At 45.3% G+C, this 25,912-nt stretch overlaps 1 protein-coding gene across 11 annotated transcripts in view; it reads left to right on the top strand.

The window, feature by feature from the left end:
* The window catches only part of ARHGAP32 (Rho GTPase activating protein 32), a 263,993-nt gene that overhangs the window by 215,467 nt on the left and 22,614 nt on the right, over positions 1-25,912 (top strand). For all 11 annotated transcript variants that reach the window (XM_072884762.1, XM_072884764.1, XM_072884767.1 and 8 more), the window contains 2 exons: positions 8,320-8,469; positions 24,801-24,903. In XM_072884762.1, the coding sequence (XP_072740863.1) occupies positions 8,320-8,469; positions 24,801-24,903 (253 nt within the window). The remainder of the gene's footprint in view (positions 1-8,319; positions 8,470-24,800; positions 24,904-25,912) is intronic.

Below are 25,912 nucleotides of genomic sequence, written 5' to 3'. Positions count from 1 at the left end.
GCCGTCTCCCTGACGGAGGGATCTGATGTTTAGTTGTGCTAGTGATACAGTTACTTGAGTCAGAACATTATTTTTCAAGAGGATCATTAATTGCCAAGGTGAGAGAAGCAAAAGGACTGCATTAAACTCTGCTAGAACACGTAGAGGTTTAGCAAAATGTAGTGTGAATGAAAGAGAAACAAGATGTTGCAGGTCCCTTTTGCTATTTTTCTTCTAGCTCTACATTTCCCAGTTTGCTCCCCTTGTCTCCCAGTCCCGCTGCTGGCCTGGTGACCTCTTTCATGTCACCTGAGCTGCCGACGCTACTGCCTTGCGTGCGAAATGCCCTCATTTCTATCGTTTTGTTTTAAACTCCCACTTGTTCTCCAGTTTTGGCCTCTGATAACTTGTTTCCCTTGAACTACAGCCCCATCTATTATTATTTCCTCACCTCCAGCTGCAAGCCCTTGAGGCCCCTGTGTTACCTAACCAAAGCCCATCCCTGCTGCGTTGTCACTAAGACAGTATTAGTCAGCGCTGCCTTTTTTTTCCAGAATCAATTCAAACATGTTAATAGAATTAATAAATTAACCTTGTCAGCCCTTGTACCTTCGAAACCTCTCTGCTTTCTCAGTGAGCCTTCAGCTAACTGATTTATATCTCCTAACCATATACTGCTTCCCTCAGGGTAGGTATGCTGGACTTCAGGGAATTAATTCAGAGATGTCCTGTGGTCTGTTTGTTCAGGAGGTCAGCTCATATTATCTTAATGCTCCCTTATGGCCTTAGAGTCTATGAAAAGATCAGACATATCTTTGGCCTGGAAGGTATTGCAGATTTTATGGTACCAAACTTTGCTATCTGTGGTAGGTGACATACTTACGCATCTAGCTTAACCTTGCGGTTGTTGTTCTTATTAATTACAACTAACAAATTTGGCAGTGAAGAGCATGGAAACACTGTTTGTCATTGTAAACAGTTGATGGTTCTCATACACATTTTCTCGTTGACATAAAGAAACCTTCTCTGGACAGTTCAAACTGTAGATAATCCGTGTGCTTACCGTTACAGATGTGTGTGTTCAGTCAAATAAATAGCGTTGGAAGCAATCAATGCTGCTGGTCAGATATGCTGTTAACTTTTGAATTTGCAGTCTTCTCTCTCTGGAAGAGGACTACTTAGACCCAAATGCAGTGGAAGCTGGCAAAGGTTGTTGTATAATCTGGGCGTGAAAATGCAGCGAGTGAGTTGCCAAGCCGGTAGATCTCTGATGCCAGATGTTCCTATGCTAACCAAAATAAGCCAGTACTCCAACTTGAGCCAAAGGCTGAGGCTGGCGAGGACAAGGAAGAGTTGCAGTTTTGTTGAGATTGTTGCTCACAGACGCTGCCCAAGGCATGGCTCCAGAGGCCTGGGCAGGTACAAGAGTAAGCGCGGCTTCCTTATTGCTAGACTTCGCAAATAAGAGCAGCGACATCACTTATCAGTTTTAATGACCTACTTTACTCTCTGTGTGTATGGTGCTCTTGTGATAGCTGGAAATATGTGCTTATTCTTGGCTGGTTCTTGTCATCAGAGTTAATTTTAATGTTTTTTATCTAACGACACTGAAATTAATCACCTTTAACGTATCTCATGACTTCGTATAAGACAGAGGCCAGCCTTAACTGATGTCAGCCGGGCACAAGATAAATACTGCAGCATCAAAAAGCAAGCAGCATTTTTATTTTGTTTTTCTTGTCTTGATAGAGCAAATCAGTAAGTACACGTTTAGGAAGGTTATTGGAGATAGAAGGGTATTTTTAAACTCTCACATCTATGGAATTTTAAAGTCTCTTTCTGAAAATCTTTATGACCAGCGAGGGAGCCCAGGGTAGAGATCAGTGCAATTATTGATGCCGTGTTGGTTGGTCCTTCTTCAAAACCAGCGTCCTATTCCAGGACTAAAGGACGGTGCTTGGTGGTGCATGGTTCCAGATTCTGGTGGGGTTTTTAGGGCTGTATAAATTGGCTTCCAAAATAGAATCTGCTGTGGCAGGAGGAAGGGAGTAAAACGTCTTGTTGCTAAGGAACATGACAGAGAACTGGGAGATGTGACTCAGGTCTTGGCTTTGCATAATTTCTCTTCACTAAGATGTGGGTCCACAGAGCATGTCTTTCTAAGTGTGAAGGGATGGATATTAAAAATATTTACTGAGTTTTTAAGGAGGGGCTGAGATGACTGATGCTGTATGGGGAACCAGTTGAACTCAGTCCACTCACACAGTTAAATGTATTCCTGAGCGTCTGCAGGAGCAGAGGAACTATGTGCCAAAACCAAAGCCGGCTTCTCATCTCCCAATTCCTAGTACTGCTCTTTCTTCAAAAGAGTCTGTTGCTGCTCTTTCTCTCCCCGCAGTAGAGTTTAATTTTAGAGGAGAATGGGTCTTGAGGGGCTAATAGCCTGGAAAAATTTGAGCTTGCCTTGCTGTAAATCTCTCTTCAGAGAGGATGGATTCCGCTTTTGTTTTGTAATACCTAGCTGTGCCTTTTTTTACGACATTCCCACACAGTTTTCCATCTTTGATTTCATGACTGGATATTGCAGTTTGTTTATATATTTTAAACGCTGCAGCCACACGTGTTCTTGCTTTTGACCTTAGCACCACGCTCTCCTCGCAGCGGGGGACAGCTGGGTTCCGTAGCCTGTAAAATCACTGTTAATAATAAGAGAAACAACCACGCTGGCCATGTGCTGGGAATGTGGGTCAGCATACCCCCTCCGAGATCTTCTCTTAGAGTCAAAGTTTACTAACCCTGTGTTAGAAAACATGCTGCTGTCAACCATCCTGTGAAGAGGATTTTGTCTAGGCGTGAGTTCAAAACCAACAAAAAATATTAGTGATAGCAGCAGGAGATAAAGCAGGTGTTCTTTAGCTGTTTAGCATGGGTTTGTTTTCCCTTGGCAAAGTCTAATAAGGTTGCAGGGGTTCAGGCAGTGGGTTTGTGAGGATGTCCTATAGGAAGCCGCTGTTATCCTGGTCAAAATGTGTTGCTGGGTCACCGTACGCCTGGGTGTCCGCTGAGCGAGCACTTACCTTTTTTTGTCCGCATAAATGTGCAGGACTTGAAATCCGTTAACGTTTGCTTTTCTGTTGGTTGTTTCCCCTGGTCTTTGAAAAGAGGCAGGGTGTGTAAGATGGGAGATGCTGGCCAGGGCCACAAGGTTGACTGTATTTTATTGTATTTTGTATTACAATACTGTTGTATTTTGTTCTCAGAGCCTTTGCATCATGGGGTTTTTCTTCCTGAAAAGGGGAAGAAAATGCATGCACTAAATAATTTTGGGGACACAGTAAGGCTGCATTTATTAAAAGGCTTCTCCTGTTTGGTCGCCATGATTCAAAGCCAAGGAGTCAGGAGCCAGTGCTCTTTTCCATCCTACCTTTTCTTTTGTTGCCAACGCTTTGGGCAATTGTAATTAAGTATTACATTTTAGAAGTGGTCTCAGGACGACTTTTATGGCCCAGACGTGATACTTCTGCAGTTTGGGCTGAGACACATGGTATCGTTGGACTGCGCTCTAATCTTAGGGGTGTAAATCCAGAGTAATTGCATCCCTCTCAAATCTATACAGGCACAGGAGGGATCAGAAGTTGGCACTACGTGGCTTGGTTGTACCTCAACGAATTCAGCTGGTTTGCCAGCAGGCTGAGGGTGTAGTTTTGCAGCGTGTTGGCTTTGGCAGGGAGCTCAGCGTAAGGAGGTCCGGTTTCCTGTGCTTTGCTCCGCCGCCCCCTCACTTGGGCTGCCACAACTGCTCATGCTCTTCTGCTGTAAGAGCATCAAGTTCAGCAGATTATTTTTAATCTGGGTCTCTGCAGCGGCTTAGCTCGCAGTGCAACCTCGCAGAAAGGTGTAGGAACACAAGAGGAGTGCCACCATGGCCCGTGAGGAAGATGCAGGAGACCTCGGTGTATCCCAAGAGATCCCCGTGAGCTTTCAGTGAGTTCCCAAAGTAACCCAGGAAAAGCGTATTGTGCTGAACGACAGCCATGAAACTACTTCAAATCAGCTGATGGCTGACACATTTCTCCAGTAAACAAGCTGCATAAAGTATATCCTGAAGTGCCTTTGCAGTCTGCGGCAGTAGGGTGAACAAGCCCTGCTTTTAATGTAGTAATTGTTATTTAATAGTTTTTATCAATGTCGGGGGAATTTCGAGCCTCGCTTATACTACAAAAGCTTGGTGGTATAGCAACAATGGCATGGTTTGACTGATAAATGTTCCTCGGGGAGGTACAGTGTATGGCAGTTTCCCAAAACCACAATAAACTACCTGGCACAAGTATTCCTTTTTCTTCCCTCCCTTCCCACCGTATAAAGGCTTCGGCCAGCGTAGTTATGTCAGCTAAGGGTGTGATATTTTGTCTCACTCCTAATTGACACGTTCGTGCCAGCAAAACTTCACAAGTAGTCCAACCTCAGGTGGGGTTTTTTGTTTGGGTTTTGGTTGGGGTTTGTTGGGTTTTTTTTTTCCAGCCAGTATCACTATGCTAGATGGAGAATTTGTTTTTGCTTGTTCAGGCCAGGATATTTAGCCAAACCTGCCTTTCTGAGGAAAACTAGTCCCTGCTCCTTCTAGGAAAGCCGCTGTTTCTTGGTGAACAATTCATTTCATAGCGGTTAAATCTGAGGTGGAAAGTAATATGGATAAATGTTAGAGGTTTTATTTTGTGTTGTTTGCCTTTCAGTTGGTAATTCGGTGGCATCTCTGACTGTAGCAACCATGTAAAATTGTCTAGTAGTAATGCTGCTTTATTGTCTGAATTTATTTCTATGTCCCTTGTCAACCCGCACACCTCACATGGAGACACAAACTGTGAACGGTTCAGATTTATCATGTCCCCGCTTTATTGGTGGGACAATAGAGAAAGGTAGAAAAGGGCTAATTAGTTTATTCACATCTCCTTAGTTTGTAACAACTTTAGATTTGTTTCTGGTCTAAACCCTGTGCCTTGATTCCGTAATTTCCTTGCATTCACTAATTCTAGGTTTTTCAAGACCAGCAAATGGGTGTAGGAGCATAGGACCGCTACTTGCTCTGCAGCCGGAGAGCACTGCTTGCTGCTGCTGGTGCTGTCACCCGTGGGACAGCAAAGGTTTGGGACCAGGGTTTCGGAGCAGAAGACATTTATTCTGGGGGATTCTTGGTAGCAACCTTGGCATTGGTGCTTATCCAGCAACTGGGACTGCTGTGCTAGCTTCATCTAAACCGAAATGCATCAGAAATTAACTCTCTATCAGGATGCATTGCTGGTTTGAGGGTCAAATGATGCCAGAGGACTTGGAAGCAGGCTAGAAAGCGTTTCACCCTTTATTGGTATGGGCAGAAGGACAGCGTACCTGACAGCCTCCTGAGCTCTTACAGCTTATAGGGATAGCTTATCCTTATCAGACACCTACTTGCTTTTTTGTTCTTTTTTATAACCTGTCAGCGAAGAGATGACTGCTTGGATTTTCTCGCTGTTCTCTTTTCTTCCCAGGAGAAGCCTAACTCATATCAGTGAATCATTCTTGCGTAGGTACAAAACTCTGAAGTCGGTTTAGCCTGAGAAACTCGCATACAGAGTAGGCAGTCATTCGGAGAAGAGCGGTGCGGGAAACTGTGTTTAACCAAGGAACCATGCAAATGTTTTAACAGGCTGTTGATAGGTGAATTTCTGGTTACTTAACCTGCTGAGGCATTGCCCTGACAGTGTCTTGGACTGTTGGGCTGGTATACGATGGGAGTGTGTTTGTAGGAGTCTACTTAATGATGCAGAAAACAAGACAATTATTTTAACCTGTACTGAGTGGCTTAAAGGCAGAGTAGATTTATTGTGTTTTTAAAAAAACTCCAGTTAGTGATGTAAACAAGTATCAGTACCAAGCAAAGTACATCCTTGGATCATGGAAGTGTACCCATTGCACCTTTTTCTCTTTTTAATGCCTGAGGTGATGCCCAAAAGTCACCAGCATTAGCAGAATTTCTGCAGTACTGGAATTGGATGCGTTTCTCTCCGTTTTGAATCGATTATCTGATGGATTCAGTTTTCATTAAGTCCAGCACGATACTTCATGAAGAACTGTATACGGCATCTGTGAAATGATTCAAATGAATACATACGTATTAGTAATTGCTTTGTCTGTTCATTTGACTGTTGTAAAAGCATCTGTCACAGGTCTGTCACCTCCAGCGGCGTTATCACGGGAGCCCAAGGGTGCTAACCCTTTGAAATTCCACACAAGTCAGGATGAGACTCTGTCTCCATCTATTCTTGAGTGGGGCTGATAGGAGATGATAAATGAGCCGTTACTTTACTGTGATGATGGATACAACCAAAATCTATCCTAACTTTGTTTGGCCTGTCAGCACAATCTGTTCATTTATTGTGTGTAATTAAAAAACCCTGTCAAACTGAAACCATTCCTCTAATTAAAGCCCCCATAGCCACAGTTTGTCATGCTCAATGCTTCTGTGTTTTGTTAAATGATTTGGGTTTGATTGTTGAGAATGCAGACATGGGTTTTGTTGGAGATTTTAGGATTTCGGGTGTTCAGATGTGTTTGGCTGCTGCAGATCAGTGTGGTGTCACGCTGCTAAAAGGGACTTTATCCAAAAGCAGAACTCTACTCACGTAGATAGAAATATGGTAAGGTCATTGGAATCGGGTTTGTTATAAATAGGGGGACTGCATCAACACCTGGTAAAATAGAAGGAAAAATACTCAGCTGTTTAAAGGGATTAAAACATCATGAAGCATAGCGTGGTATAACCTTGTTCTTGGGACAATGTTCTTCATGTTGTCTGGTTGAAGAATACCCTGTCTGCCTGTATGAAGCATTACTGCATAAATCTCTCTCTTGCCAAGTCCCGACTTCCAAAGCCACTCACAGAATTTCAGGTTGTTCGTGTTGCCGAGCAGTAGCGATGCTGAAGAGATGTGCCTTTGTCACCAGGGGTCTTCATTGCTATTCTTTTTTGTTTGAAATAGTGTTACTCTGCTGAAATTTGACTACTGTACGTATGGTTTTAACGCAGGTGAAATATACGGTTGTCTTTCCTCTCTGGGATGCGAGACAGGAGCAGGGCAGAGTGATTGCTGGTATTGCCTTGCGGTGCTGCGGGAGCCTTTACAACTTCCTGGAGCTGTAAAGGCTTCCTCACAAAGCACAGCCTTTTATACCTAGTGATTTGTTCTTTTCAATAGAGCTCTTCTGTTGAAGTTAAACTGCTTTTAAATCATGTACACAATGGCATTTTTGTTGGGGAGGCCGGAGCCCTTTTGCTTTCAGAGTGGGCCTCAGGAACAAAAGTTGACATTCAAGGGCGTTGTTCTGCTTCCCATTCAAACCTGTGCTCAGCCCCTCTCCCGGTCTGCGTGAGTTTATTTGTGTCACCCGCTTCTGCCCCGCGTTACTCTCCGCTTCCTTCGACTGTGGATTATGCTCCTTAGTGGGACTGGATGGTTTTAACAGTGACCGACTTCACCGGCGTAACACAGAGACCGCGCGGCATTGTGTAGAGAAACGGAGCAGAAGGGTTGGAGGGATGGCTCTGGAGCGATGTTCTCGTCTCTTTGTGGACTACTTGTATTTATTCTTGAGGGGATAAACTGCATCTCTTCAAATCAGCTGCCTTAGTTTTGTATTAAACAAAACAAAGACAGTAGTGCTTTTATCTTGCAAAGGCTTGAGAAGACTCAGGGAGCTGATAATGCCCTGGAAGGGACCGTACCTCCACAGTGGCAGCGAGGTTCATTAAAATTGCAGGTGTGCTGGAAGGGAGGTCTATAGCACTTGGAGCTAAACGTCCTCAAATTTCAGATGTTATTAGTCATTTGTTTGTTCTGGAGGCGCCTAAGACTACTAGAATGAGAGCCAGTAACAAAGCATTTATTTCTGCTCGTAGATCATATACCATGTTTGTCGATGTACATGAGATTACCGGTTTGGGAAGTTTAGCCTTGTTCATTTTTCCAGAGATGAAAATTGTAGCTCTCAGGTGCTGCCCACCATCCAGTATGCCATGACAGTCCTTTAGTATGCACCCACCTGAAGCTGCTTTGCAGATAAACGCGTCTTTGTGTTAAATTCTTCCATTACAGCTGTCTCCTGTTATTTCTGCACTAGCCAAGAATTAGAACAAAAGCCAAGTCTCTGCTTAGTATCGGACCTTGGAAAATCTGTTTCTGTAAATAATTGATATTAATGTTAGTACAGTTCTTACGTGCTCTGTAGAACATGTTATGCTTGGCCTTGCCTAACTGAGCCAAATCTAAAATGAAGCGGGTTTTTTTTTTTTATTTTGTTGTGCAGTGTCGAAAAAACACGGCAAGCTCATCACCTTCCTTCGTACATTCATGAAGTCGCGCCCAACGAAACAGAAACTGAAACAGCGGGGGATCCTGAAGGAAAGGGTGTTCGGCTGTGACCTGGGAGAGCATCTTCTCAACTCTGGCCATGACGGTAAGAAACCATCCAGTTCTTGAGTTCTTCCTCTGTTGGGAATCTTATTTCAAGGTGATCGTATCTAGCAAAGGGCTAATCGGTACTAGCGGAGAAATGTGTAACAAAAATCGAAGGCTGAAAAATAAATTGAGGCTAATGCTAATAAGAAGCAAGCATTGTGGTTCGACGTGGGAGCCCCGAAGATGGATGGAACTACTGCAGATGAGTTCTCAACATGCCTGAAGTCTTCGAATAAATATTAAATGTTCTTTTGCAGGAAGATACACTTTATTTATGTGTCAGTGTCAATGAATAATTAACTGGTATGTTAAATCCATACATTAACTCAGTAGCTTCCTATGATTCTAGCACAACTTGCAGTGTAAATCCTTCATCTGCCTTTTCCCTTGATTTCACAGAATTTACAGGAATTAACTGGATATTATGTTTTGTCACAGCTTGCTTTTCTCTCAGTTTGTTACGGTGAGTTTTCTGTAGCTCTTCTCGGTCCCTTTTGCCTTCCCATCAGCAGTTTAGGGAGGTAGCAGAGAAGAGCTGTCCATTCCAAGAAAAAATTACACAATTGTTACTACTCTTCCTCGGATGAACTTTCATTTCACCTGCTCTTTCCTACCCTCTCACTGTGACATCTCCAATCGAGGCTGTGAAATCGGGGAGGTACCTGCCTTGCCGAGTAGCAAACAGAGGACTCGAATTCTTTCACAGTTGACTACCCAAGGTCGTTCCCATAAATGGCCCATGCTGAGGGTTATTTAGAAAAGCAGCACGGAGCAGCCATGGGCTGCAGCCGGATTGCCCAGGAGTTAAAGCCGTCAGGAAAGTAGTGATGGGCGTAGCGTCACTGTCTGGCGATGTCAGCTTGTTGGTCTGTTTCATGTTTGTGCTCCTTGCCTAATGCAGTACATTTTGCAGTAGACCTCTCATGCCAAAGCTGTTCATCTGGCATCTCCCAGCTTTTGCGTGCAGGCTGAAGGAGAAGGTTCGTGACATGTGGGGTAGGAAAGGAGTTTCTCTGTTAAATTTGGTTTTGGTGGTACTTCAGACTCCTTGTTCGTATGAATGCCTTTTGGAAAAGGGATGGTAAAGGGTGGGGAGCTGTTTCGTGCACTTTTTCCGAGTGATTCAGTTGGTAACGGCAATGTGCGCTCCCTTGCCTGACATGAAGTGTTTTACTACCAGTTGGTGAATAATATGAGCTTGTTCTTATGGAATCAGGACTGTGGCGAGGCTCATTGGCTTGTTAATTGGAACCAGTAGAGATCTTTATTGCTGGGGCTTGAAAAGCATCAGAGCGCCAGAAACTGGATGGTTTGGAGACAGAAACAGACAGTAACCCATGTAGGAACTACATCAGGAGTAGGTAATTTACACTGCCGGGTAGCTATGGAGCTGGTTTTATATTCATGCTGTGGGAGCAATCTTGGAGGGCAGGAGACATGCCAGCAGAGTGAGCTCATTAATGGGAAAGAGAGAATTCTCTTGTATCCCCAGCCCTCCTCCTGTCCATTTTAGTTAGGCCCAAGTCAGCAATAATTAAAGCTTTTCCCTGCCCTCTGCGCTGACTTCTTCCCCTGGCTTTAAGGGGTGCGCATTTTATTTAGCAATAAAAGACACATCCTGAGCTGAACTACACTGTTCTAACTCCACTGGAGGCTCCTGTTTGACAGTCTCTAGGGCTCACTTCTCTTTCTGGTCAATGCCCTCCCATCACATGCAAGTGAGTGACTGTGATGGAGCTGTGCTAATGAGGTCTCTTCATCTGAGAAGTCACCAGTTGCTTTCGCCCTTGATTTAATACCTCTTTCCTAACTCCTTGGAGTGAAGCAGATCCAAATTGAATGTTGCTAACAGGGATGTGTCTCCATTTCACACAGCAGGGTTGGTTTTTTTCTGTGTGATTCAGCTCTCTGACCTGTATTCCAAGTGACGTAATCCCGGGGATTGGTTTTGTGGAGACATTTCTGGGTTCCTGTGAATCAAGCTCCGTGCATGCACAGCATTTTAAGATTCCCTCATTCCGTAGCGTTAACGTTCCTCGGCCCTGGAGCCAGCTGCAGTGCTGATCTGCTGCAAGGGGACTGAGATACCACAGGAGACCCTAAGGTGAATTAGATAGAGCAAAGATGCAGTCCTGCTCCTTCGCCTCATAACCGGAACATTAAAAAGTATTTTTATAGGAGCACAGAGTACTGTAGCTGCAGTCTGTGCATGGTACCTACTGGTAATGTGTTGGGATTATGACCACAAAACATCTCAGTTCAGAAAACAAAACAAAACAGAACAGAACCCAATAGATTCATAGATTTGTTTAGGTTAATGCTAGTTTTGGTGGGTAGCTGCCCAATACCCAAAAGATGTAGTAGGACTGAAGGAGAAAATGACACTGTCCACAGTGTTTGAAATGAATTGCAAGGCATTCCTGTGCTCCTCAGAAATGCAATATTGAACCAAACTGGAGTTATGTTAAGAATTTTATTAATTATCAGCTTTGGGAAGCTGACAAAGCCCAAATTCTCAAGCCTTTGCTGTGAAACAACACGAGCAGTACCAATTTTGCAGTCATGAACATCTGAAACTTTGCTTATCGTTTAGATAGGAAATGGTGAGAGAGGAGCAGACCGAGAGGATAAAAGGGATAAGGAGGGACAAGAACTGAAAGAGGTCTAACATTTTTTTACTCAACACTGTTGAGGCAGCTGGCTCGGATTGCTTAGCTAGGAGAAGAGCGTGTTTGCTCTCGGGTGCCTGCATACCCCGAAGGGAATTTACAAACACAGAGGAAATGTTTTACCTACTGCAGTATGTTGTCTTTCTGTGGGCTCAGCAAGTAATCGCTCTCATTCTGCAGCCACCGCGCCTCTTTCAAAAGGAGAATAAGTTGGCATGAGATGTATAGGAGGAAAGCCATGCAGAAATGTGACCTGTCTTGCTGCTACGGAGCAAGAGCCCAGGTGCTACCATCCCGCAAAGCTCCGTACACATGCTTTGTGTTCAGCACGTGCCGAGTTCTGAACTGGCAGAGCATTTGTCTTAGTTTACCTGAGTTTTTGAGATTAGCCTTGTGCTGAGGCAGGGTGCTCTCTCTTCTGAAAGGTTCCTCGCAGGCTGGCGTGACAGAACTTGTGGTTGCTAAACTTCAGGGCATAACACATCTGTTTATTGGAGTTTCTCCCTAGGGGAGGGTGTCTAGGTACGATGGGATGAGTGGAGCAAGCAGGCTGGTGTTGCCTTTTCATTTTGGATGAGGATGCAGTTTGTAATTTTTTTTAATTGATGTGTATGGGTCTGAGAAGTAACAGTATAAGCAGGTATAGGGAGGGAGGTAAGGATTTTAACAAGTGTTTACAATAACAGCGGTAGGGGCGAGTACGGCACCTTAAAATCTTTCTGTATGCCTGGTGATTCATGTTGGGGATTGCGGTAATTATTGGGCTGGCAGCTGGAGACAGGCAGTGTCCTGGTTTTTGGATTAGTTGGGATGTTTTTTAATTCCAGTTTGTAGTGTGCTGACACTTTGAGCTCCCCCAGCAATGATGGGGCCCTTCTGTGGTCGGAGTTACACCTCCGCACGGTGTGAAACAGTGCGTTCCCAAAGGCCCTTGCAGACAAGACAGCCGCGAGGGGAAGGAAGCATCATTGTCCGTTTCTTAGGTAAGGATCTGAGTCACGGGCAGATCACAGGATGATTTTCCAAAATCATCTGTGTTCTAAGCTGCTTTTAAGAAGGGGAATTAGGAGCCACATGTGCTCCTGGTCACTGGGCTGGGGTGTACATAGGTGTGTTGCTTCCAGGGAAAGGAAGAGCGGTCTGTCCTTCTGGTTCCTCTTCTCTGTCACACGTAGTCCTGAATTAGGGGCTGGTACCTGCAGGAGTAACACCAGTTTTGATGTGAGGGGTTGACTTTGCTGTTGGGTCTAAATCTAGCAAAGGTTGTGGTGATACTCCCTTCAAGTCTGTGGGTTTGCGCAATACCTCTCCGGTCGGCTCTAGTCACCCAGTGGAGCCTGCCGTAAGAGGCCCGTCTCCCTTTAATTTTAGTGCGTTATTCATTTGTTGGCTCCTCTGGGTTTTGAATTTTGAATACTTCCCCTGCCAATGAAGCGTCATTTGGAAGCAGACCAAGCTTAGCAGGGGGTAGCTGTTTCTTCCTCGCCCTGAGAGACGTTCCCAGTTGGTTTGGTGCTGTTGACACCTGCCATGCCAGTTTGTTTTATGGAGCTGTGAGATGCGGCAAATTCAGTGTAATCCCTGACTCGTGAAGAGGCCTTGTTCCCTTCGTAGGTAGAGAGACTATTTTCCCCATAATTTTTTTCTCTCAAAGGAGACGAAATAGAACTTAAATTTAGCTCGACCCCAATTAGAAGGAATTGTGCTTGCAGAGGATGTGTTTGTGTAGTGTGGGAGCTGGTTAAATAAATGCTGCATTGCAGCATCTGTACCATGTCCTCGTTTGTGCCTCAGAATATTTCGAAACGGACCTCTCCACAACTTCTGAATTTATGACAAGTGTAGGAGTCCGCAGTAATGTGGTTAGCAGAAACTTTGTGCCTGGCTGCACGGAGAGGCCGGTGGATTGGGAAGCTGGGCAGGTTCTTGGCAGAGCGTGTGGCCGAGGTTACGGCTTTATGCAAGGGGCTGAGGCGGGCTGGATGGAGCCGCAGTGCGAACGGGGAGGCCAGGCAGTCGCAGGTTTGGCGTTGCGGTGGTGCCGTTTCTCTCTGGCTTCGGGAGGTCACCGATCGGTCGGGGTCAGTTAGCCGCCACGCAGCCGGGTCTCTGGCGTGGTCAGCGGGCCAGAGAAAAGCCACGTGGCTTTTCTGGGAATAAACGAGTTGTGAGCTGCAGCAGCCGAGGGATTACCTTACAATGTACTTTATATTGAAATGCTGCTGGGAATAATGTGCTGGAATTGCTTGGACTACAGAGGATGGGGTGTACAATACTGGCGGTTCGTTTTCTGTGCTGAAAGTGTTCCTGTTGCCTGGCACTTGATGAGGATGGTCATTTCTCCCTTGGCGATTAGAGTGGAGCGCGGGCTAACCCTGGCGTACCCTAAAATGGTGGTATCAGGTGTCCATTTCATGAGGTAATCCATACAATACAGCCAGCTCTGTTAACAGAGGATTTTGTAGACTAAAAGCAACGGGTATTTTTTGCACCTCTTTATGCATTTGTTGCATTGATACATCATCAGCTTCCATAATTGGAAAAAATGGATTTAGAAATGGCACTCATTTTCAATCTAACAGTTTCCCATCTTGAAGGACCTGTACCTCCTTTTCGAATTAGAAGAAAATACCAGTGATCTGCCATCAACAGGAAGAGGTATTGCTTTTCTTGCTGAAAAAGTAAATAAATGCCTACGAAAGACAAAGTTTACTAACACACCTGGTTCTTGTGCTCTGTCCTTCCTAGACTTCCCAGTTCCCCAAATTTATTAGGAATTATTTTGGACAAGCTGGGCAGGGTTAAAGAAAAAAAGAAAATGAAAGCTGAGACTTTTCAGAACTGCGTGCAAGATCAAATTATAGCAGATAGGGGATCTTGATCCTGTTGTATGCTGGGTGCTAGCAACAACTGTTTGCAAGGGATGGAGGTATTCTCCTGTGCTGGCTATTGTGCTCTGCAGGTAAGCTCCTTCACAGCACCTTGGGATTTCTGGTGGCGTCACAGCTTGGTCTGGATCCTCCGGTGTTATCCTTCCCTTCGAGCGATCCCCTGGCTGCAGTTGGGTGGTGTAGTTGCCTTTGATGCTAATTTATTGCAGATTTGAGTCTAGGGAGAACCCTGTTACCAGAACAGAGAAACACAAGGAATGAGATCTCGGGCAGCGTCTTGGCAGAGATCTGTAAAAATCTGGTTCCCCTTAGCTCAAGCAGAAGTTTGGTAATCTATATGTCGTCTCTTTGGTTCCTAGTATTAATGTGAGGAGTCCCTTTTACTAGCTAATAATTTTCATTATAATAAAAGTCTGCCTGGCTGGCTTTGGATCTTTGCCATCTGGGAAGGAAGCCTTGATTTGGCATTCAGGACAGCTGAGTCTTAGATATTTATTAATTTTCGTTTTTCTTGATGTTTTAACTCTTAGAGGGTGAATTTAACCAGTCTCTCTCTCTTACTGCTAGAGAATGAAATGGAACATGACAAACAAAAAGTAAAGCAAACTTTGCTGAAAAAGTAGGAAGTTATATAATATTTACAACGTTGTTGCTTTTTTCCCCTTCCTTTCTTTAAATACTATCTTTAACTGTAAACGCAAGGCAGCCCCTGAAATCCAGGATCTTCCAATTCATGTTCTGAAGGTCCAGGCAAAATCCCTGCTCGTGATGTCCTTGATAGGGAATTGCTTTGCTCCAAGATTTTTCACTTCAGCAAAAGCATTTTTAGCATTTGCAGAGCTTCCATCAGGAATAGCCCCTCAAGTAGCCCCTTTACCTGCACCCGCTACAGTTCAGATAGCAAATAGTTACATGGTGCAGCAACCCTGGAGCGTAGCTCCCCAAGTATGCTTGGAATTGTTATGACTTGAATGCTGGCAACCACATCAATAGATTTGTTTAAGCAATAACTTCTCGTTCTTATACAAAGGTTTATTGAAATGCTGCGCGAAAAAGGTAGGTTGTGTGTGTTCACCAGAACGCTTCCATCAGGACGATGAAACGGGCCACGGTCATTACAACGGGCTGAGGAGAATGTTGGCTGTGGATGAGGCTGAAGGTTTGTATTAGATGCACTCGTTCTGTGAATGAACCCTTGGGACATTTTTGTACTTTTGATAGGTATTTTCGGAGTATCCAAGCTGACAAGTTTGAGTGTGAACTAAGAAGTTTCAGACCTCCAAGGAGGTTCAGATCTGGCATCCTGCTTTTACTTCTGTCTCTCTTTTTAAGCATTTGTATGCCTAGAGGAGTTCATGATTAGGACGTAAATGTGAGTTTTAAAGGATTTGTTTGCACGTCTCTTCTCTGCTAAGACATTTCTCGCGTGATTTTGGGCAAGTCCTTTAAAGTAGGATTCATCTCCTTTACTCTTAGGCATCTAGCAGATAATCCAGGTCTATGGTCACTTAACGTTGTAGCCCGTTAAAGCAGACGGGTATATCTGGAGGCTGATCACCCTGTCTACCATAATATAGGTGTTTTTAACAAAAGAAAAAAAAGTGGATCCTAACTTCTCCATTGGCACAGCAGGAAAAATAATGCATCCTTACTTACCCAACGATTTTTCTAATGCCCTCCTTGATATCTGGGGAAAGAGAGCCATAAATAAAACACACGGCAAGCGGGGGATTCATATACAGGGCCACAGCTCACTAATCAGGGGGTGTATCATGTTTCCTGACAAGCCTACTTAATGCAGGTATGGAGGAAATTGGGAATCCTGTTCTGCCTCCTTAAAGGTCTTTTCCAGCCTAAACAATTCTATGATTCTGTGATTCTATGATTTTTCTGTGCGCTGTGGTCCTATTGAGAAAACTGAAACTAATTGTGTAGTACATGGCTAGTCATTGTGAAAGTGCAAGTCCTACACCGGAATATTTGATTTAGTTCACAAGAAGTTGTAAGTGGTCTGTCAGTGCCCGTGAATGAGTACAGGAGACAGCAGCCTATAGATAGGGAGGACGTGGTTTTCCATCAGTAAATTTTTCCCACTACTTGGAACTTTACAAGTTGTTTATAAGCTGCATGCCATAGAGATACATTAAACTTTTCCTCCTCCCCAAGTGATTTACTTTTGTGCCTCCGGAATCATTAGTAAAGGGGAGGATTTGACACATACTCTTACTGATTTGCCTTGCGTGGTGGAGCCCGAACTGACCGTCTCTTTCTTATGATCCTGTATCGTTTCCTGCTTGTTTTACGTTCTGCAGTGAAGAAATACTGGCCTGTCTCAGCACTTCCACTTGCATCTGAGTCCATGTTTGCCACGGCTCTGCGCACAGACAGTGGAAACGGGGGACAAAAATGGTTGTAAAGTTGCATTCTGGGGCAGTAATGCCCCGGAGTCACGACAGCCCCTTTGAGCTCACAGGTAATATTAATCATACCCTTCCATGCATCCTGCTGGCTGTTATTTCATTTGGCTAGCCCTTTTTTCAGGAGGTTGGCAAGATATTGAAACCTGTCGGCCTCAGACATGCCAAAACCAGTTTCCTTTCAGTATTTCACAAGTTATAGTAATGTCTTAATCAAAACGCATCTCCAGAGGACTTGGGCAATCAAAGACCTAAACTGTAGTCAAAGTTCTGGCTCGTGAGCTGGAGCCGGGCGCTCGCGAGCTCTAAGCCCGTCTCTCACACACCTTTCGTGGCCTTGGGGAACTTGCTCGATATCTCTGCTTCCATCTCCACGCTTGTAAAATCAAAGTAATGGTCCGTATCTGCCCCCAAGGTGCCACAAGGGTAGTTTTCTAATACTTGTGAAGTACTTGGAAGATTAAGAGCGTGATAAAAACATTAAATAGTATTTATTCAAGTGTTAACACAGGTTGGCATGCTAGATCCACAGTAACCTTGTGAATGTCTGTAGGAAATAAGTAAAACTTCTCTGTATGTATCCATTTTATTTTGTACTTTTGCACTTGGGAAAGGGCAATAATGGCAGAGGGGGCCATAAACCATGAGTCGGTTCCAAGAGCAGATACCACGGGGTGCCCATTTGTGGAATCGGCCTCTGGCACCGGACTCTGCTTTTTAAGACTGGACTTTTTTATGGCAGCTTACCCAGGAACTGTGTAAAAACAAAGTGCAAATTTATTTATTTTTTACTTTGGTTGGGTTTGCATGATTTCACAAATCTAAACGTGTCAGCCATTTTGGAAACTGAACAGTGCCGAATTCGCTGGAGCACTTCTGTAAACCGTGAAAAGCCTGTGTGTTTTAAGTGCCTAAATGTTTCTTCCGATCCAGTGGTGTGTGCCTCTGCACACACGAACCCGTGTAACGTAAGAGATGGATCCAGCGGCCTGGCCAGAAGTGCAATAGTTGACCCAAATTGCAGATGAGCAGAGAATATTCCACTTCCTGCAGATGCGTTCTCTGCTACACAAACTCGTTCAACACAAGTTGATACTTTTAAAGGCCAATAGTTTTGAGCTATTTTGGGCAAATTTCCAAACATAACAGGCACTGTTATTGCTTCACCATCTGCCCTCTGAATTGCTGGAACTCAAGATTATTGGGTACGGGGTTAGCATTACAAGAGGTACATAGGGTCCCCGTGGAGAATTACTTGTTTGGGGGAAGTAGTTGCAGAAAGGGAGAACAAGCTTTTGCAGTTGAGAAAAGAGACAGTTTCTCTCTCCCCTTCTTTTTTACCCTGCCTGCAGCTGTGAGAAGAGAAATTCTTTATGCCTGGGTGACCCAGAGGACAGCAGGGAGTTGAAAATTAATTTGCATTTCGAAACACTACAGCTGTAGGGGGAACAAACATGAGAAAAAAATGGTGCAGTCTGTACAGGAATTGCTTGTGCTCGTATCCCTCCTCTCTTAACGAGGTGGATAGTGTTTCCCCTCTCAACTTATTGTAGTAAGTGTAATTGATCTAAACAGAAAAACCTAGCGCACAGCCCGAATACGAACATATTAGTAGTACCTTTGTTCCATTTGTGGATATTTTGTATTAAAAACAAAAAAGCCAACTCCAGAGAATTAGGTGGATGCAGCCCGGGAGATTACAAAGGCTCCAATCGTTGATACGAGTGCAGTCCTCAAGTGCAAAAATGCCCTAGCAGAGACATACCCACAACATCGAGAACGTTGCTGATACCACAGGGCTTGAAAACCGTGGTCATCTACCTCCCTAGCTTGATGCAACGCAGTGGGATTTATGTTTCTCAGGCTTGAACTTTGCACTTTGTTTTTACACAGTTCCTGGGTAAGCTGCCATAAAAAAGTCCAGTCTTAAAAAGCAGAGTCCGGTGCCAGAGGCCGATTCCACAAATGGGCACCCCGTGGTATCTGCTCTTGGAACCGACTCATGGTTTATGGCCCCCTCTGCCATTATTGCCCTTTCCCAAGTGCAAAAGTCACACTTCAAATAAAAACGTTGCATGTTACCAGGAAATAGTGCAGCTTGTGATAGCTGGCTCGGACTTTACTCAACTCCTCAACAGCATAAATAATTTTAATGTGGGTCACTTCTTGGAAATCAGGAAGAGAGCATCTTGGAGGAAATTTGCTGTTTGTTTGGTCTTGTACTTCTCTCTTACTCCTGGTGATTCCAGCGTGAGGACACGGATTTAGGGGCGAGACAAAAATCCTTAGAAGAGAATCTTTTGAAGTTTGGGGGTTTTTTATGGAATGTGCAGGGGGTGGTGGGGTCTGCGTGTTTATAAAATGACACATGCAGGCGACTCGCTGGGTGGCAGGGAGCCGTCCTGCGGAGGGTGCTCCTTACAGAACGGGGCGATAAAAAAGAAGCCCTTCGCCCCTCTGTCCCCTGCTGGCGTACGCCTCCGGTGTCACTTTCGCTGCAAGGTGGAGGGAAGAGTTTCAGAAATGCGTAGTCTGAAATGGGGTTCCCAGAAAACGTTATAGCCTGAGTTATTACAGGTTTTTACTGGGGTTTTTTTGGAAGATACTTGGACAGTTTTTTTGCAAAAGTGAGCTAAAAATAGGAAGAACGATTGGGGTAAAAGCAACTGGATTTCTTCGGGTGAGGATATTCATTGTTAGGTAACCACGCGTCAATACGGCGACGGAGGCAGGATTTGTTGGCTAATTTCAGCTGTCTAGAAGCTGTCGGAGCCTCAGCTAGTCACAAAATCCCAAGAAAGGGGAATGATGCAGTTTTTGTATTGCACTGGGTGTTCTTGGGGTGCTCTCCCTCTACATGGGCCCGTCCTTCCTCACGGTTTATAAAGGCAGCCTGGACAATTAAGAGTGAGCTGCCTCCACCTACGCTTTATCTTGCGGCTGATTGTTTAAATTTATATTCTTGTGGCTCAAAACATGGCCCTTAACCTTCTGTTACATTCCTTCACTCAGTTCTGGTTTTTTCATACGCTGCCTAAGTATCAGTACACGTGCTTGATAGCCGGGGCTATTACCTTTGTTGAGGAGGTTCAGAGTGGCGCTCAGGACAGTTTATTTCATTTTCCTTGCGTCTGCTGGGCTGCAGGTTTAGCTTTCTGTGGTTGTTTGCTATGTGTGGAATTCAGCTGAGCAGCTGCATTTCGGCGTGCCACGGTCCATTAACCAGCCAAAAGGCCTGGCTTGTGCGGCAGTTCACCTTATTGCTGTAATATTGTGAAAACGACACTGCTAGAGGGGAGCTTGATGGGAGGCCTCGTTCCCTGGGCTGAACAAATAGTTCTGACTCCAGTAACGTTCTAAGAAAATACAAAAAGAAAAAAAAAAAAAACAAAACAAAAAAAAACCAAAAAAAAGCAAGCCTCCCAAAACCCAGGGAGGGAACATTACAAAAGATTAAAAAGGAAAAAATAAAACCAAGACGATAGGAAAGGAAATGTGCCTGATTTCAAGATGAATCCAAATGTTCTTCAGAATGAAAACCATAAAACTTCTGCTTCCTCTTAATGGCAAAGAATTAACCAGTTAACGAGCCCTAGGAGATGCAATAAACCTTTCAAACCAGCTGAGAGATGCTCAGGCATGAGTTGAAAAAATTCCTTTAGCTGCTACGGTGATGAAATATGCTAGGGTCTCCTTTATTGATGCGTCCACATTTCCAGCCTCTTGCGCTTTCTTTCTTGGAACTACCTGTTATTTGAGACGGCAAAGGGAGAGAGGGAATGAGGGAAGGTGAATGATTTTGGAGCGGGAGACCTGCACAGCGCTCAGATTCGCATGAAGAGGTAGGTGCTCACACGTAAGCACCTGCCAGTGGGTCGTGGCAGGCTGCGGCTGAGTCAGTGACTTTGTTGCAGAGAGATTATCTGGAGACCGTATTGCTCAGAAAAGGAAAAAACCCAACAGTGAGCATTCGTACACTTTTGTTACGCGCCCGGGAAGGGCTGTGTGCTGGGTTTAATAAGCACGGGCGCCAGTTCTGGGCACGGAGGGCTGTTGGGGCTGGAGGAATGTACTGCGTGTTACCCTGGGCTTGTTCCCTCCTTGCGTCTTTCCCGAAGCGGCCTGCTCGTGGTGGTAGTCAGAAACCGGGTGCTGAGCTAGGCGGACCTTTATGGCTGTTAATACCAACCGCCTGCGTCATCAAGTCTGGTTGTTATAATTGCAGGAAACCACAGTAATTAACTGGCATTAATAGAATTTTAGTGTAGATGCTACTGCATCCTATGAGGAGAAATCTCCCATCAGTTTCCCGCTGTGATGCGGCTGAGATACCTTTCTGATTCCGATCTGGTAATTGGTTTGGGATCTAGAAGCCAAAATCAGGACCCGAACACCGCAAAGTTCACCTCTGCAGCCGGGGAGGGATTTGTGCAATGGACAGAGATAGGGACCTGAAAAAGTCCCAACGTGATGTCAGAAGCCACTGTAGGTGGTGGATTCGCAAAATTAAGTCTTAGCTCATGCTGTCATCCTGCCGTTTCATTCTGGTGGTAATAGACACTATTCCCTCCGTACGTGTGTCTATGCATATATGTAAATGTATATTTAGCTGAAGGGCTTGGGATTCAAAGGGGAGAGGGAGGTTAAACACGCATGTAATTGTCAGGCGTCATCTTTGTTGAAAAATCAGAAAAACCAGGTCACCGTTCCAGCAAAGGGCCTTCAAGTATAAGTATAGCCCTACTTGAATTTCAGCCACTGCTCCAACCATGCAGAATTCCCCCAAAATATCTGTGGTGCTGGCATGATATATTTAGCTTAAAGAACAGATCGTCCTGGTAGCCAGATTAGGAAGTGCGTAGAACAAGCCTGCTAGAATTTTTTCAGTGTATATTAATTATTCAAACTGTGCCCAAGATCTTCCATGACAAAGAAGTACTTCAGGAAGCGTATTGTTGGCGCTACATCCCTCGCCTTCCCCCCTGTTCTCCCTTGACCTGATTCACATTGTCACAACAGGTTGCTGCTCAGCCGAACTGGTACGTAAATACCATTCTCGCCATGCTGTTTGTTTACACAGCTCGGTAAACCCCAGAGGGTAAGGCCTTGGAAGCGTGCAGAGCTCGCTCCCTGTGGCACAGGCCTTCGATTAGGCAGCGCAGGCAGGTGTCCTAGCGGTGTTCGTGGTCTGCAGACAAACAGGAGAGCTGTCTGCGTAGGCTCTCCCGCGCCGTGTGTGCATCGCCCTTCTCGGACGGTAGCCGCCTCCCTGGCAGGAATTAGGCAGGCAAGGAACGCGCTCTTTATTTATTTGCTTATTTATTTATTTATTTCAACAGGTGCTACTAATTTCAAGGGGACCCTTATTGAGATTCTGGCATGGACCATTCCAGTCTTTGGGAGTTTGCAGCTAAGCGCTAGCAGATCTTGCCACAACACTTCTTAAAACTTGGGTAAACTCCTTTACCCAATCCTTTGCGACTCTTGTAGTCGGGCAGCGGGCAGAAGGAAATGCTGCTGACGCAATGCTGAGGCCAGCGTCCTCGCTCGGTTCAGTGGTGAGATTTGCCACCTCTCGCCTTTTGTAATGGGGGGTGGTGGTGAGACACACACATGGGGACATCTCACAGTCTCGCTTGGTTCTCAGTGAAACCAAAATGAGCGTGAGCCTAGTGCCTCTTGCCATCTAGGGTGCTCTCTTTTGTCACAGGAGAAAAGACACCGCTGTGTCAGCATCTAAAGCCTCGTCCTTTGCCTTCGCTGCAATGGATGGTGCTGTTCTCATCTCTCTGCTTTCCTGCAGCAATTTATAGACTGGGTCACACTTGTCTCCTAATGCTGTAGTGCAATGCAAAACATATTTTAGCCCTTTTTGGCCACTGCTTGAGTATGATATAACTCCTTCCCTGTCCACTTAAAGCCTTAAAAACTTTCTTCTTCTTCAAGACATGTTGAATCTTTTTGTGTTAAGGGGTAAGTGCTGTCCTCCAAAAATGTTTTTTTGAAACAGTATTAGAATTTAGGGCCATCTGTTCCGCCTGCTCTGTTCCCAGACATGTAGCTTACGGTGTTGTGGATGCCTGATGTACAGTTTACCAACACGCTCTCCAAATGTGTATTCACTCAGCAAGGAGAAGCTGTTGCTTATCCCGGCTCAGATGCCTAAATGTGTGTCTCGTTGATTCCTAATGTCAACAGTTGTGGTGCTACTCTGCGCTCGCAAGGCTACGAGAGGTACCTTCAGCTTCAGAGCAGATGCTGAGGTTTCCTTCTGCAAATGTCGTCTGGCTGCATTAGTGGAAGTTGAGTTTTCCACTGCGCCTGCAGGGGAGAGCAGAGGTGATCGCCTCTGCTGGTTTTCCTTCCCCCAAAAAAGCAGCACTTGGTTTCCAAGGTTCTTTCTGTGCCATTGCTTAACGTACAAGGGGCTCTGCTTGCCCCACAGTCTGCACCGTGCTTTGGAAAACAGCGAGAGATGCTGCAAACGCCCAGTAGCGTAATACCAGAGTCTGACCGACTCAGTTTTGACTGTCTCTTGGTATCGTTGAGTATCGCAGGTCCAGGGCCTAATCGACTATAGCTGAGCCTGCGTGATTGACGTGCCGCAGGGATTTACAGGTTTTGTTCTGTCCTGCGCTCGAGCGCGCAGCAGATGTGCCCTTAGCCCGGGGTGCACCTGCTGATTTCCAGGGCACCATTTAAAAAGAGCCTTTTCTCTAGCTGTGTGAGTGTTTGCTGCGAGGCGGGGAAAAAAAGCAGTGAAGCGGCTGGGGAGGGGAAAGCACAGAGCATCTAAGTTCAGTGGCACTTAGGGGAACTGACTGGCAGATGGCATTTGCTGCTTGATATAAGGGGATTTGCCACATGACCTATTCAGAATCTGTGTCACATGGCAAATTGATCAGACCTGGCATCTCATGTAAGAATAAATCTAGATCATCATAGGAGCTGTAGCAAAAAGGTGGCTTGCATAGGAGTCCACAAGGATCTGAGCTTTCTCCATGAAGATTTGCTGATGCTCACAAGAGCTCAGTCCTAATTTTCTTTCTGTGTTCAGGGCAGTTTTATTGCCCTTTTATAAATAAAGTAATTTGCTCCTCCTTAAGCTTACAAGGAGGGACAGATCGCTCTGGCAGTGGATGCTGCATGAGGCTGAGAAGTCAGCTGGAAGGAATCGGTTGGTGAAGCGGCTTGAATATTAACTTGACACCTAATTATATCCTCCGGGCTTCTTTTTTCCATTCTGTCCTACCCTGGTCTGTCTGCACTTTCTATGAGTGTGGTATGTTGTGTAGCTATCTAAGTCCAGTCACGCTTCGGTAGAAGTTGGGGATGAAATTATCAGTCGTAAAAACTCTCCTGGCCCTGGTGTGCAGAAAGTAGCATCTCCTTAACGTTTATATTTGCTTAAACCAAGCAGTATAGGCTAATCCTGGATAGATTTGAAAACAAAGGAAGTCTTTGGCCAAAGAGAGTATTTACTCAGTTTTATAGCTCTTCTGGAATGGAATTTAACACCACAGTTCTTGTGGGAGTTGTGATGGGACCTGCACTGTCTCTGCTTAACCAGAATTGACTTTTTTCAACCTGATTCATATCCTGGCGTTTCTTTAAAGCAAAGAACACCTCTGACCAGTTTCCACATCAACTCCTAAAGTTAAACTTCTTACAGGCTTTCTCCTTGTCGTGGTTTAAACCCAGTCGGCAACTAAGCCCCACACAGTCGCTCGCTCACCCTCCCCCCACCCCGGTGGGATGGGGGAGAGAATTGGGGGAAAAAAAAAGTAAAACCTATGGGTTGAGATAAAGACAGTTTAATAGGACAGCAGAGGAAGAGAAAGTAATACCAATAATGATAAAAGAATGTACAAAACAAGTGATGCACAACGCAATTGCTCACCACCTGCCGACCAATCCCAGCCCGTCCCCGAGCAGCAATCGCTTCCCCCCGGCCAGCTCCCCCAGTTTCTATACTGGGCATGAGGCCATATGGTATGGAATAGCCCCTTGGCCAGTTTGGATCAACTGTCCTGGCTGTGCCCCCTCCCAGCTCCTTGTGCACCCGGCAGAGCATGGGGAGCTGAAAAGTCCGTGACTGGTGTAAGCAGTACTTAGCAACAACGCAACCGTCAGTGTGTTATCAACGTTATTCTCATAGTAAATCCCAAACACAGCACGATACCAGCTACTGGGAAGCAAATTAACTCTATCCCAGCCGAAACCAGGACACTCCTCTAAGGAAGAACTAAAGCAGTAGCCCAGCTGGGCTTAGTTTATGGCATCTGACAAGACCGCAACCTGAACTAGGACTTCAGTAACATCCTCAACTAACCAACACCACTTGTTCTTTAGTCCCCCAGGTCCTCAAGAGCTGCACTGAATTCATTGAGAAGCATGGCATTGTGGATGGAATATATCGTCTGTCTGGGATTGCGTCCAACATCCAGAAACTACGGTAAGGGCGCTGTGTTTGACAGACCTGTTTGCCCGGGACGAATGAGGCACGCGCTAGGTTCAAAGGCTGTGCTTTCAGAAGCCTGCACTGTGGCAGTTGTAGGGCCGACTGTTCCAGCAGCTCCGATGCGGGTGTGCAGTCTCTACTCGATGGATGGTACGCCGGGTTTGCCACCGTTTCGGAGCAATGCAGGGTCGTTCAGTAGAATTCATTTTGCAGGACGTTTTCCTTCAGGATAGAGTATCGGAAGGCTCTGGGATTGTGGTGTCGCTGTGCTGTCACATTTCATTCCTGTTTCCTCTTGCTCCTGGAGCCCTTTTAAGCAGCTGATATTTCTCCTTGCTGCTTTGGACTCCTGGCGTGTTAGCAATTAATTGGTAACATGCAAAGAATACTTGCATAGTTCTTGGTTGGTGGCATTGCCATGCTGCGCGGCTGTACGGGGAAAGGCTAGGTGTGTGTCCTCCCCAGTCAGGAGCTGTTCTCATCGCAGTAAATGGTCTTTCACCTTTTGTGAGGCTGTTTTTCCTCCCGTCATTTGGTATGCATTTTTTCGGTTGTGAAGGGACTGAGAGAACCTAGTGGGATGTGACTAATTCCAGCGTTGATCCTAGGCCCACGGCCCCACAGAGGCAGCAAAGGGGTATTTTCCATATGAAGGATGTCCTTTTTGTACCAGCTATTCCCAAGTTCAGTGGACAGGTTTGAGCCGGTACCGTTACTGTACAAACCCTTGTCTGGATGGGCTTACTCTAGTTCAGCTTAATCCTGTTTCTCATCACAGCAAGTTCCATTTTAAAAATCTGCTCTCGAGGCTTTGATATGCAGGCTCCGAAGACTCCGATTGTCGCTGTTGCCCACAGCGGTCTTGGCTGAATAAAATGTTTGCCCTTGCTTCAGTTACATCCCTTTAATTCCCCGTTTTGACTTGTGCCGGACCATCTTTCGAATCGCTGCCCTAGTCCATTTTTTCCCTTTGTGTTGCCAAGACCGTTTTCTCCTTCACTGT

This window comes from Ciconia boyciana, chromosome 20 (genome assembly GCF_034638445.1).
Source record: "Ciconia boyciana chromosome 20, ASM3463844v1, whole genome shotgun sequence".
Taxonomy (NCBI): domain Eukaryota; kingdom Metazoa; phylum Chordata; class Aves; order Ciconiiformes; family Ciconiidae; genus Ciconia; species Ciconia boyciana.
Note: the sequence above shows the minus strand (reverse complement) of the source record. Positions and strands in the feature narration are given on the sequence as shown.